Source organism: Aulonocara stuartgranti, assembly GCF_965226115.1.
Source record: "Aulonocara stuartgranti genome assembly, chromosome: 20".
In the NCBI taxonomy this organism is placed as follows: Eukaryota; Metazoa; Chordata; class Actinopteri; order Cichliformes; family Cichlidae; genus Aulonocara; species Aulonocara stuartgranti.
In genome coordinates, this window is record NC_138956.1 from 8,872,900 (window position 1) to 8,886,431 (window position 13,532).

Genomic DNA, 13,532 nt, shown 5'->3' on the forward strand with positions numbered 1-13,532 from the left:
AGGACTGTAACAGAATACTGGAGGTGGTATTCTGTTAAAAAAAAGCTCCAAATGTTTGGGTTTTTTGCAGCTTCTGTAAATTTATTTTTCAATAAAATATACAGTCAAGACAAAGGTATCTAAATCATTTTAGTTACAGAAAGAGATCATATGTACACAGGTGCCTCTGATTGTAAAACAGAATTTAAAAAACAAAACAAGAAAATGACATTTCCTCTCTTACATCACAGCTCTATGATGTTTCTCTTGCCTCAAATATCTATCAAGTCTTCCAGTAACATTTTTTTTTACTTTACACTCTCCTACAAAACAGCATTTACATCTTTACACACATGTACTGGTATACGTCAGTATAACTGAGGGAACCTGGATGAATATTAACTTTACTATATACCTTGAAATTTTAATAAAATTTCCTGGCTAAAACCCTTTCCAACGAGGTTCAAGGGACGTAATTAAGAAACCAAAGAGCAGTTTTACACAAACAGCCATCATAACCAATTGAATGTATTTTTTGGTTTGATCTTTACCGCACTGATGATAACAAGTGCAGAGCGACAGAGGGGCACGTTTTTCCAGAGTTAATGCGCTGCTCTGAGCTCCACATCCACATATGACACTTCGTAAAGATGTTTGAAAGTGATTTAATGGCTGAATTAAGCTTCAATATTATGTTCAAGATTAAAATGTATACTTACCTTGCTTACAGTATTGCTCAGACAACATTTTAGATTAAAAATGACTTCAGTATTTGGTTTGGATCAATCTTGAAACGCTACTGACAGAAATGTATGCAGAGTCCAGTGTAAGACAACCAAAACAAGACTCCTCATTCCAAATGACATCTATAATAAGGTTCGCTCTTAGAATGAAGATCTTCAACACATACTCTGATCTAGATTAATCCTACAAGTGCAATTACAGCAGACATTTCATTAAATTAAGAAAGGCTGGGAACAACAGCAGGGCGACGCTGCACTCACTGGCTTTATCATTGGGTAAATTAATAAATGCTTAAGTAAACCACCTTAGCTCACATCCACAGGCCGTAGCTCTTTTTTGTTGTAACACTGTGTCCACTGTGCTGACATTATAAAAAGTTGCACAACAGTTTATCTGCTGTCTGAGTAATTTCTCTCCAACCCTTCGGTGCAATCAAAAGTCAGAACTGTGAATCAAAATTAATTTTTAGCATTTGATTTTCCATGTTTCAAACACATTTATTAAATGCAAAAGTACCCATCTTCACCAAAGTAAAACAGAAAGCTACAAAACCTCCAACTTGAGTCATTCACCACGTTTAGCAGCTGATTTAAGTCCAAAGCTGGCAAAGCCCTCACAATCATTCAAGAGCAGTTTAATGGATTTAAAATGTGTTTTTGAATGGAGCAAATTCTAATGCATAAATCATTTCTTTAAATTGGGTGAACAGGAACCTAACCAAACACGATACAATTAATGACACTGAGCAGTGTTTTTGTAGTTACTCGCCTGGAAATAAAAAGACTTTCAACAGCTTTAGATTTCACTGGAAATCAATCTTCGCTTTTTTTTTTTCTCGTTATTCTCAGTTTTGTGTGGCTGCAGTGGTTAATTTTTCTAAGTGGTTTCAGTCAGAGCTGCATAGAGTGTAAAGTGTTTAAACCTTGGAAATAGAGTTGTCACAATGTGCACATGAATCTTGTTTTATAAAGCCACATTGAGTCACGACTATAATCATGAGGGGGACAGACTGAAAAAAAGAAGACTGCACACTGATCTGAGCCCTTGGTTTGTGTTTGATGACAAGATGAGATGTTATCTCTGGCTACAAGTTATGGAGGCACGCAAGTCATGAATTTACTTAATCCAGTCAGTCTCTTGGGTTGCTAATGTAAGCTAGCCATCTCAGCACAAACAGTGCTAACGAGAATGAGATGAGACATTCAGTCCTGCGTGTGCTCAAAGTTACAATGCTTTTATTTTTAAGTTACGCACAATTATGCTGCCCCTTGATTGTGTTTTACAATTTAGCCCATCAGATGCACTTTACTTAGTTTTACAGTTTTATAGGATGTAAGAATTTAGGTTCTCAAGATGTGATGCAGCTGAATAATGAAGAATTAAAATCAGGAGATCAACGTCAGTATCCAGCCTTATAAATGGCATCTAAAAGTCAAAGGAAATTAAATACCTGAAGCTGTTAATCTTACACGTAATATTTAAAGCCACTGCGAAGGCTGCACAACATATTTTTCCAGTTATGTACTCAACATCATCTTGGACTGCACTGACAGAGTACGGACTGTACTGGTTCCCAGTGGCACAAAGTTTCAGTGTTTTTGAACAAGCACGCATGCTGAGGAAACTGAAAACACACAAAACACGTAAGGACAAACAGACATGACACAACTGTAATTTCTCTTGCAGTGAAAGAATCTGACCCTTGTTGCATAAGATTAAAAAATAGACTTTCTGTTCCTGTGCAAAAGTCACCGCCTTCTGAGCAGTTTATTATTGCCTCTCCAGTGGCAGAGAGACGGAGAACGAAACATCACCTCCATGTGGGGAACAGAGGTTAGTGCAATCTGAACCAAGCAGGCTGGACGGAGACCAACTCACTCCTTTTAGACAGTGAAGTGAAAAAACAAAACACAAAAAAAGAGCCCATTATCCCACCTTCTTTAAAGATCTGTCCATGTGCATGTGTCCACGGTACAAGTGTCTCTAAAATTGGTTAATTTGTGAGATTTTGTTTCATGACAACTTGGATAGCGTAAATGTTGTGAAAAGGAAAAAGCTCAGCCTGAAGAGCGAAATAAGCACAGTTCATCTGAGATCTCACAACACAAACATGAGGAACGTCTAAGCCAGTCCAGAGGAACTAGGAGTGCCAATAATCCAACATGCCGAGCAGCAACAGTTCCCGGACTCAACGGGTGTCTTCGCTGCAGTATGTGTGTGTGTGCTACCTGCACATGGGTGGGTGGGTTGCACACATGCGCCTGATGCTAGACCTTTGCATCTGGGATGTTTGTTTATGGTGTTACTTGCAAATTGCCTCCAGAGTGTCAAGGGTGCGTTTGATATCGCGTATCTGCGTAGCCAGGTTGTGTATGGGCTGCATGGAACGATCCAACTCCTCGCAGCGAGCCATTAGTGTATACATGCCCTGTGGAGGCAAAAACATGGACGACAGAATTTATCAGAAAAGGAATAATTTGTACTTTAAAAAAATAATGTGAGGGGGTTTCCCACTGTGGTCCTAATTTAAGGTTTTTCCTCATTAACAGTTTCTTTTCAGGTTCACAAGTTAGGAATGCCTTATGTTAAATCATATTTCTGTAAAGTGACCTATCATGTAGCGACTACAATCCAAAATCCAAACCCATAAACAAAACTCGTGTCCAAGGAAAATCCTGCAAAATGACATAAGCTGGGCTATCACTATTATTTAGCTAATTAGGTAGTAAAGGTTCATAATGCATGCTCTGGTGGACCCAGCAAACAGCAATCTTTACTTGTCACATTATGTGAAAGGAACAGAAATTACATGTCACCTTTATACTCATATCTACAGACTCTCCCAGGCTGTCCACTGAGTCTCTGTAGGTCTGGATATACCCCACACTCAGAGCTGTCATCTGCATAAAAGAGATGGTTAAGAGAGAGATTAAAGAATAGCACAAAAACAAAAGGGGAGAAATAAAATAGTAACATAAAACATGAAGACCCTGCAATATATCTACATACACCCTCAGCAGTGCTATTACAGGGTTAGACCCCTTTTTGCCTTAAGAGCTGCATTAACTCTTAATGGCATAGATTCAACAAGGTGCTGGGAACATTGATGTCAACATGAAAGCATCACAAAGTCAGCTGCAGATTTGTTGGTTGCACATCCATGATGTGAAAGATGCTCTTTGGATTGATATCTGGTGACAACAGTGAACTTGTGATATGAGGTGTTGATGGAAGGCAGGAAGCTTTTATGTTGTTTATGCCAAATTCTGACCCTACCGTCTGAATCCAAAGCAGAAATCGAGACTCATCACCAGGCAATGCTGTTCTCAGCTGACATCTGTGACACCCATCCTCACCTTAAACTACTACGTAATACACAGACTTCAATGACGTGTACGTGTTACACTTCTGACTCAGACGACAGCATAAACAGGGTGATTTGAAGAAAGAACTACTAAGACTCACATTTTGGATGGTTCCATTGAGGCTCCGCATCATCACCTCCACACTGTGTGCCACTTCCTGGGTGTGTCTCTGAAGGTCCAAAAGGACGGTGGGATCAATGGGTGGTATATCCGCTGGTCGCCGTGTCAACCCTCGACTTCGGTAAATAGGACCCGAACAGTCCGCTAGTGAGAGTCATCATAAATTAGATATACAATATAGAATAGCTAATATAGAATATACTTTTTTATATAAGCCATTAGCAGAATTATCTATAAAGTGCAAAATTATGGACACTGGAGGAGGAGATAAGCATATGCCTTCTGAGTGAAATGCAGTGAACCAAATTCTAGTTGGACCTGTGGGGTGCAAAATTAAACTATAACTACAGTGAGGAAGGAAAAAAAAAAAAAAAAGAAACACTGAATAAAATGAAACATTTTTATTTGACTGTTTCTCAGAAATTGAAACAAATTACACACTTAGCCAAGAGTGCCATGAGTAATTAAACCTTGGATTAAACAAACCCCAGTCAATAAATTGGAATTTAAAAACAAAAACAGTTTCAACCTCTGAAAAGTTTCTGTCGGGCTGTGGCAGGACCTTTAAGAAATCCCTTCAGTCTAAACAAGGTCTGTGCGTCATCAATCTTAATTGAATCAGCAGGTAGAGAGAATGAGCTGCCACAGAGGACATATTGACTGTGGCCCTGTGTTTAAATTGAGAGGCCAGTTTAGCTGACACTCTCATCCAGGGGGGTTTCTGAGTGAAGGGCAGGGGCTCTGTGTCTTACTCCAGCAAAATCTGACAAGACGGATGGCTGCTAATGCACAAGCTCTGCCAGGTCGACCTGCTGAACCTACATAGATGATTTAATTTCTGAGACAGCGGCACACGTGTGGGATTTTGAGGAAAAAGAAACAAAACCTTTTCTCCTGGGGTTGGGTCTCCATCATCTCCCCACAGCTCAGACTTAGGCTAATTTAATCACACAGGAAAATGGGAAGATGAGGAGAGGGGAAGAACAAAATCACCTTTTAATTATTACGCTTATAAAATCTTATGCAGAGAGGACTCTGAAGGGAAACAAGCACTGGTGGAGGGTTTCACTAACCAAAAGTGTAACTTTTAGAGATTTCCCACACTGTTCTCAATGATATGAGCATAAAGCTTAATGCAGAAACATTTCCTGAGTACGTAAGAATCACTAAGACAGGATAAACCTGATTCATACACAGTGTAGAGTATCTACCTGTTAGAATGGCTTGTTGCTTCATGTTGGCACCATCACTGACATTAGTCACGTTTTTAGCTTTGCTTTATTTCATTATTTGCTGCAGCAAGTGATGTTTCAACACTTAACTACTCTTCAACTGTAACGATCTGTATATATGGTGCACTTCCTAACTGAATAAACACATCTTTCCTTGAGTCAGTCACATGATTTTTCACTCAATCTATTGAGACAGAAAGTAAAATAAATAACTTAAAAAAATAGCGACTGCATGAATTGCTTAGCTTGTACCGCATTAACATTGTGTGATAACGACAAACCAGTCAACTGCAGCTATTGCGTGCTCGGAGGAAAAATTATACATTTACTAGAGATGCATCGATCGATAGGCCAGGGACCAGAAAAGGATGATTTTTTTTAGTCTTCTCTGCTCTGACGAGTTCCAGTTGGTGAGACTCGGGAATGTCCCATGCATGAACCGGTCTGGTTTATGCATGGGCAACACATGCACAGCGATGCACACGAACAGTCATGCGCACATTGACAGCCATATGCTACCATGTTGTGAAGCGTGGAAGCTTTTCACTGTGAGTGAAGACACAAAGTTTGCTAAAGTAAACTGTAAAGGGGGGGTGGGGATCAAACCTAACCAGACACTTATATCAACCACACCCAGCTGAACATGGGCATTATAAAGTAGCTAAGAAAGGAAAAGACACCAAAGCTAAAACTATTCAGAGCTCTGACCCAGCAACCTCGACATGAGCAACGGCTCAAACCAGTAAAACCTGTAAAAAAAGATCAAATGGAATTTGTCTGACAGTTATTCTTGTTACATAAATCTGTTGCACCTGCCTTTGTTTGCCTGAGGTAAAATCTACAATCAGAGATCTAACAGCTAAATATTTTAGTGAAATCAAGCAATCATCATTATAAGTAAACTTGTCTCTTTAGGTCTGAATGTTGCCCACACAGAGCTGTAAACCATACAGCTTAGAGTCCACACTCACACATATATCACCACATCTGTCTTTACCGTGGAATTCTTTTCTCAAGCAAATCTGAGTTGCACCGATCAGATTGTATGCACTTGATCAACTGTCACTGAATGACCCCACAGGCCATTAAGGGATTCAAGTAAGCCAGTTCATAATAGGATAACCAACCATGGCAATTAATTTGCTTAAATTAGTACCTCAATTCCAATTTACTTATTATGGTCTAAGCAATGCATTAATGATGACTAGTCACTGACTGGGTGTGTTTGCCTCTGCAAGGAGGAGCAGGCTGTGAATCTTAAAGAAGACAACTGTCACTGCAGTTCAGTCCCACCAGCTATACAAATACCAATAACCTGTTGAAATGCCATATTCTACAGCAGGAGTACAAGCAGTCATGAAAGAGCTCTATCTACATGTCCTCTACACCAGCACAAACTGTATACAGTCCACACATACAGTATGCATGTTTCTTCTGTTTGCACTTAGAATAAAAAACTAATAAAGAAATACAAAATGTTTTCATAATTTACAAAAAAAAAGGGAGAAAAACTGTTTGAATAATGTCAATTATTCCTCTGACTCTTTACTCACAGTCACTGCAGTCCAGACTAGGCTTGGAGCTCATTTTGATCTTCTGCTCGAGGTTTTTTGTGATGAAGTTAGTCAGGTCTCCATCATGACTGACTGTACCCTCTAGTTCCAAAGCCGAGGAGATGGTGGCCCTTCGGCCCTCTGACTGGCCACTTCTGCCCCCTCCTCGAGCCCCTGAACCACCTGCAACCAATATCAACAACTTGTGGTTACAAAACACTGTCGATAGTCAATAACACAGTTCAACGTGGATGAAAAGTTAAACAATGTCACAAATTCCACTTCTTTTTACTTCACTCTGGTGCTTTACAGAAAAAGATTTTCTACATTTCTCAGTTTAGAAAAGACACGAAGAAAAAGCCAGACCACGGGAAGATGCACATCTACCTCCACACGCTTGACTAATTTCATCCAGGCTCTTGCTGTCCTGCATTCCCCGCACATTGCGAACCCAGACCTGGGCCATGATGTGAGGAGGGCAAGGGGTATCATCTGAAGAAAGAAGAGGAGGTGGAGGAGAAGAAGAGGTGGAGGTACTCGGACCAGGGGCTGAAGATGAGTAGCGTTGTGAAGACTGGAAATTTTGGAGAACAAATAAAAAATAAAAAAAGTAGAGAAAATTTACTGAACCATGTGGAGCTACACATATCTCCTGTCGTTTACAGTGGCCACGCTTTTCTTTGATAGACGGCTTCTTTTCTCACTCTTAGGTTTATTCACTCTAAAATAACGACAATCATCTTGTCAATCATTGATAGTCAGCACGCTGCACTTTATTTTAATCCTACTGAAATTTGTCTGAAAGAGGTCATGTTCTGATGACTCAGCTACATTTATTTGCGCTGGCTTTAGTTCTCATTACATCTGCTGACATCATTCTCTCTTCGGTACACACAATCTAATAAACCTGAAATGTCAGAACAATAATCCGGCACTCCACTCACTTCCACCTTTGTTCTCCTTCCGGCGCGCTGATTCTCCAACTTGTTTTCATTCTTCTCATCCTCCTCCACATCCTGTTTCTCTGTCTCTCCATCTACATCCTCCTCTTGGCTGTTGGAGCCTCCATCTGCAGTCTCTGCTTCTGTCTGCTGCCTTTCTGTGGTGACTGGGTGTCCTTGCTGATACGAGTCTTTGGACTGCCTGTGCAATGCTGAGTCCCACAGAAGAACTGCATCAGCAGGGTCCACAGTCTTAGAGGTTTCATCAGGAATGTCTTTGGATCCTAGATCTGTTTCTCCTGTGCCTGTCACCGTGGGGAGGGAGGGGTTTGCCTCCTCAGGGCTTTGTAATGATAAGCTAGAGGTTCTCTCATTCATGTCCATCTCTGTGTCCAAGTGGCCTTTCCCATGGTGAACTAGGTTTTCCATATTAGCATCAGCATGGTTCTCTGTGTGCATGTGGGACTTATCCACAGATGCCTCCCCGGTACCTGGTACTCTACTTGAACATTTCACTGAGACCGGAGCTTGAGGGCCATTCTCCAGTGCAACAGGTGTCGCTACCCCGTTTGCCGTTTCTGGCACTTCTGTGCCAATCACAGGGGAGAGACTCATCCCTCCGCCTGCTGATTACAAAGAAAGAACATTACTGGAAACCTGGAAGTGACTCTGCCTTTTAAATCTATAATTAAATTAACTGGTTTTACCATGAGCTAAAAGGGTTTTCCCACATACCAAAATAACATTTTTCATACAAACCATTTTTTAAAAACATGAACCCATCTCATCCCCTTATCCTTCCTTAATCATCAGCGCTAAACACTAAAGTACATTAGAAAATGTTTGATCAAAAAATTCGTAAACAAAGTCAAGAGTCTGACCAAGCATTCAATGCCATTTTTTGCTACAGTATTGAGTATTCAATGGTTTGGCCAGATCGTACTTGAGAAACACGAGTCAGGGGGTCAAATATCCATCATTAGGGCCTGATGATGTGGGTAGAACCTATGAATTTTATCCAATGGATTATTTACATATACAGCAGTAAAGAGAATTTTCTAGATTTTTGAGTACATGGGATGCAACAGAAAGGCAAAGCAAACAAAAGTTTGCATACAATCATAATGGACATGAATGTCACTTTAATTTTGGGCTTTTAATGATCTCCTTGAACTGGTCTTTTACCTGAGTGGAATGATTACACAACAAACATCTTTAATAACTTCAAAAAAGAAAAATCGAGAATTGGGTGTAAAATGTTAATCTCTTTGTGATTTCTGACCACAACTGGACATTATCAAATGTAAGTAAGAATAGGTTAACTACATTTTGCCATGTAGCTGAACAATGGCAGCTGTTTATGGTTTGTCTTGATCACTTCGATGCATCAGGAACATCGTTCTCACCACTCCTAAAGCAGTTCTCAAAACAGTTAAGCCATTTCTCATAACACTGAACTGTGCAAAAGACTAAAACAAAAGTTTTTCACGCCAAACCAAGCAAAGTCAGTCGACAACGTCCAATCTGTCACCAATGAATATTGTAGGGCAGCTATTACTGTGTGTGTAACTGGCCTTGCTCTTCCCTTTATAGTTGAAAAAGCTTTAAAACTGATATAATTTAAAATACTAAATCAATACCAGACAGCATTAAGGTAAGTGATATCTGAAAATCTGACTGCCAAAAGTGTTAAAAACTGGTTTTCATGAATCAGAGTCAAATGAAAAATGCATCAACACAATGAGAAAGTGAAGTATGTGTAGAAACAACAGCAGTGCGTATAAACACAATGAGAAATGCTTAATGTGAGTAAGGAGACTTACGTTACTGCTGTAAAGAGACAACTCTAAAGGCACAACCACAGACAAAAGGAGAGGAGTACATCCACTGAATTCACTGACTCCTCTTCAAAAGTAGAATAAGTGAATAATGTGCTTGGTCTCCTGACCTCTCATATGACGTACAAGACAATGGAAACAATTAGACTGTGAGAAGAAGGGGGCTGCTGTGAGAATTTTCGAGAGATTTAAACACGTCGGTGTTAGCTGACACACTTATGGATCATAACAATTTTTCATAAAGACTGAAATGGCGTCGTACTAAATGGTTTAGCTCAATACTAAGCTACCTTAGTGTTAATATTAGCTTATATTTCCAAATTTTAAGACAGCAACGCCCGAAAATTACTGTGTGACAAACAAAGAGGAACTAAGAAAAAAAACCCTGACAAGCATAAGTGTCTGCCAACGCTGAGGAAGTTGTCGTACTGCTGTCAGAGTCGCCTTGCTAGCTCCCTTTCAGCTGCCAGTGCAGTTAAATGACGTTAGCGCAGCGCGGCTAACATTAGCAGTCCAGGCCTCCAACTCCCAGAACACTCACAGCTGGCTTTTATTGTTTGACACGGCTACATCAAAACGTACATTTAGTGCTAACCTTCGCAGTTACCCACAAACAGGCTCATACAGCAGCGCTACAGAGCTCCGTTAGGCGATAAAAACACTCACCTGAGGAGTTTCTATCCTGATAGATGTAAGCAACAACCGAGTCCGATGAAAATATCCTTCCGCGTCAAGTTCCGAAAGAAATGTTCCGGCCTGCAAAAGCCATCATTAAACATATATATATATGTATAGATAGATAGATATATAGATATATAGATATAGATAGATATATAGATATATATGTTATACGAAAGAAAAAAAGTTCTGTCAGCACGACTCTTTGGGTTTAAATGTGAAAAATAATTTGTAAAAATTTCATTAAAAAATGTCTCAGATTATCCTGTTATAAAACATAAAGGTTCTGTTACTTCTTTGTACTTTGTTTCTATTTAATCTGTTACTTAGTTACTTTGGTTTAGTATGAATGGCAGTGAGAGATGTCTTTATCAGCAGAATAAGCTGTAAAATGTATCAAAATACAGCAACACATTTTCCACAGATGTACAAATGGACCACAAATGTCTTTGTCAGGCAGATTCTGGCACCCTTGCTTTAAAGAAAACCGGTTGTGTTCTGAGTGTACTTATGTTTTCAGTTTATCAGCATCCTTTCGTTCCTATATGTGCTGAAACTCAGTAAACAGTTTATCCACATGATAATCCTGCATTTCTCTATTTACCCCAACAGATGGAGACAAACACCGCAGGTCTCCAGTCTGCAAAGAAACTTCCTCGACTACAAGCTACCTGTTGGTGATTTTCTTCTGCCAAATACAGATTGAGGTGGACCCTCCTTTACCTGTAGTTATAGCCTATGACCAAACCACCCCAGTGTTGTGGAGCTTTAGCAACTAAGCAAGAAGCAAGTCCACTAAAATAAACTGAACAATAGCAACAAAAACTGAAATGTTTGGTTTACTTGAAGGTGCAATATGTGTTGTAATGTTCATGCCACATGGGCCAAGCGTCAGCATATACTGGTTTGGCTTTGTACTTCTCTTCAGTTACATATCTCCAAATCTAGTGTAAATAAGCAATCATAGAAAAATGTGCACCACTGCGTTTGCTCTAATTTGTTTCAGAAACACTATTTCACTAAAGCCTCATTTAAAAAACAACAACATCGGTTTGTTTTGGGTTTTGTTTTTTTTTTAGGAATATTGGACATAATTTTAGCAGATGGTGAAATAAAATTAGTAACTGAGTATAAGTACAAAGCCAAAGGGCCCCCAGTTTTGCCTGGTTGCACACTGGAAGTCAGGACAGTGTCTGTGGCTTCTTAAATCTTTAAATGTGGTCAGAAATGACAAACACTGCTGTAGAGGAGGAGAGAGGAGTCAAAACCACACAATCACCACATCTGAGGATCTCGTATAATTTCTAATCTAAGCCATCCATTCAGGCCAGCTGTGTCCTGTCTCTTGGTGAAGATTCAGCTGTTTTATCCAATTTTGTTCTTCTCCTGATGTGACAAACATCAAAGCCTGTGAAATTTACCTAAAGACTAAAAGACTTTAGAAATAAGCCAATATTCAAGGATTTCCCAGTAGAGCACTTAGTAGTCACTTTGACTGTTTCCAGGTTTTGTGTTTCTTTTCTTTTTTTAAGGCTATTAATGCCAAAGAAGCTATTTTAGCATATTAGGAACTGCCACAAGAAAGGCACCGTTTAGGAAAACGAGGAATAAAAAAAAGCAAATTGAAGGCACATGGCTCCACACACATGTGGTTTTTGCATAATGAAAGCTGGAGACTGCATGTTGCACAAATGAAAGTAAAAGCCTGTAAATCATTATCCCACAAGTCACAGATATTAATTACATCCATACTCAAGGGGCAAGACAACTGTGCTCTTCAGATGACTTGAATTAAATCTGCTCTTCTTCATGTGAGGCAATTTTTGCTCACGGCAACCAAAACTGCAGCTGAATTTATTCAGTTTTGTTCAGTTTAGACATAAACTTTAACAGGGTAACACTTTAAAACTGTAGATGAAAATTATAAATCCTCCCATCGCCCCCAACTGTTTTTTCCTACTAACTGTTGCCAAGTGTTTGCCCCTAGGAGTTCATCTGATTGTTGGCATTTTCTCTGTATTATTGTAGGGTCTTTACCTCATAATATAAAGTGCCTTGAAGTGACTGTTTTTGTGATTTGACTCTATGCAAATAATTAAATTCATGAATTCATAGTTAATTAAACTTTTTCACAGTTTACAACGGTAAATGGGTTAGCAGTTTAATAATTAATTTGCAAACCAATGCAAACATCTGGTTATCAAGAAGCAAATGGTGCTTATAAAACTTGGTAAACTGTTAACAATAAACATGGCTGGATGGTTAATACACTTGCCATGGACACTTCATTAGGTACACCTGTTAAACTGCGTTTTAATGTCTAATCAGCCAGTCATATTGCTGCAACTTGTAGAGATGTAGAGACTTTCTCAAGTGACCATCTTGAGGGTTTCCAGAGAACGGAGAATATCTGTTCTCTGGCTGAAAATGCCTTGTTGATAACAGGGGTCAGAAGAGAATGTCCAGACTGCTTTGAGCTGATAGGAGCTCACACATTATGACCAAGGAATGCAGAAGAACATCTCTGAATGCACAACACATCAAACCTTCAAAAAGTTGGGCTACTTCAGCAGAAGACCACAGTGGGTGCCACTCTGTCAGCTAAGAACAGGAAACTGGGGCTACAGTTTGCACTTGCTTACAAAACTTGGGCAATATGAGACTGAAAACGTATGAGTCTTAATTTCAGAAACAGCATGAAAGCTTTAATCAGTCCTACCTTGTATCAGTGATGTACATGTAGTTTAGAGGTGTGTGGGGGATAGTTTCTTAGTTACCTGAGCAGAGTTTAAATGGCACAGCCTGTCTGACTACTGTTGCTGACCATGTTCATCCTTTTATGACCACAGTCAGTGACGATAACAATAAATTCTCTGCATTCAAACACCCTCCACAGTAACCAGATTTCTATCCAACAGAGCTGTGTTGTGCACTGTGTTGGATCTGAGCCATTAAAAAAATTATAAAGCTCTGAAGACAAAAGGAGGTTCAACCCAGTACTGGCAAGATGTTGCTAACGAAGTCGCAGGTGAGTATAAGGTTATAACACTCATTGTGAAGCACACAGGTGAGATGTGGCTGG

General features: G+C 39.6%; 1 protein-coding gene across 5 annotated transcripts; it reads right to left on the reverse strand.

Moving 5' to 3' along the window:
- Positions 1-111: 111 nt before the first annotated feature.
- On the reverse strand, positions 112-10,527 carry borcs6 (BLOC-1 related complex subunit 6). Of its 5 annotated transcripts, none has more exons than XM_082518849.1 (7): positions 10,439-10,527; positions 7,938-8,557; positions 7,381-7,567; positions 6,994-7,176; positions 4,189-4,352; positions 3,540-3,623; positions 112-3,151 (listed from the first exon to the last, which is right to left on the reverse strand). In XM_082518849.1, exons 2-7 carry the CDS (start codon positions 8,547-8,549, stop codon positions 3,026-3,028), a joined length of 1,356 nt encoding a protein of 451 aa, XP_082374975.1. In that variant the 5' UTR covers positions 8,550-8,557; positions 10,439-10,527; the 3' UTR covers positions 112-3,025. The 5 variants fall into 5 exon arrangements, with proteins under 5 accessions (XP_082374975.1, XP_082374974.1, XP_082374973.1 ...); XM_082518848.1 differs by having other exon boundaries at positions 7,938-8,560; XM_082518847.1 differs by lacking the exon at positions 10,439-10,527 and adding an exon at positions 10,368-10,415 and having other exon boundaries at positions 7,938-8,560.
- Positions 10,528-13,532: the final 3,005 nt, after the last annotated feature.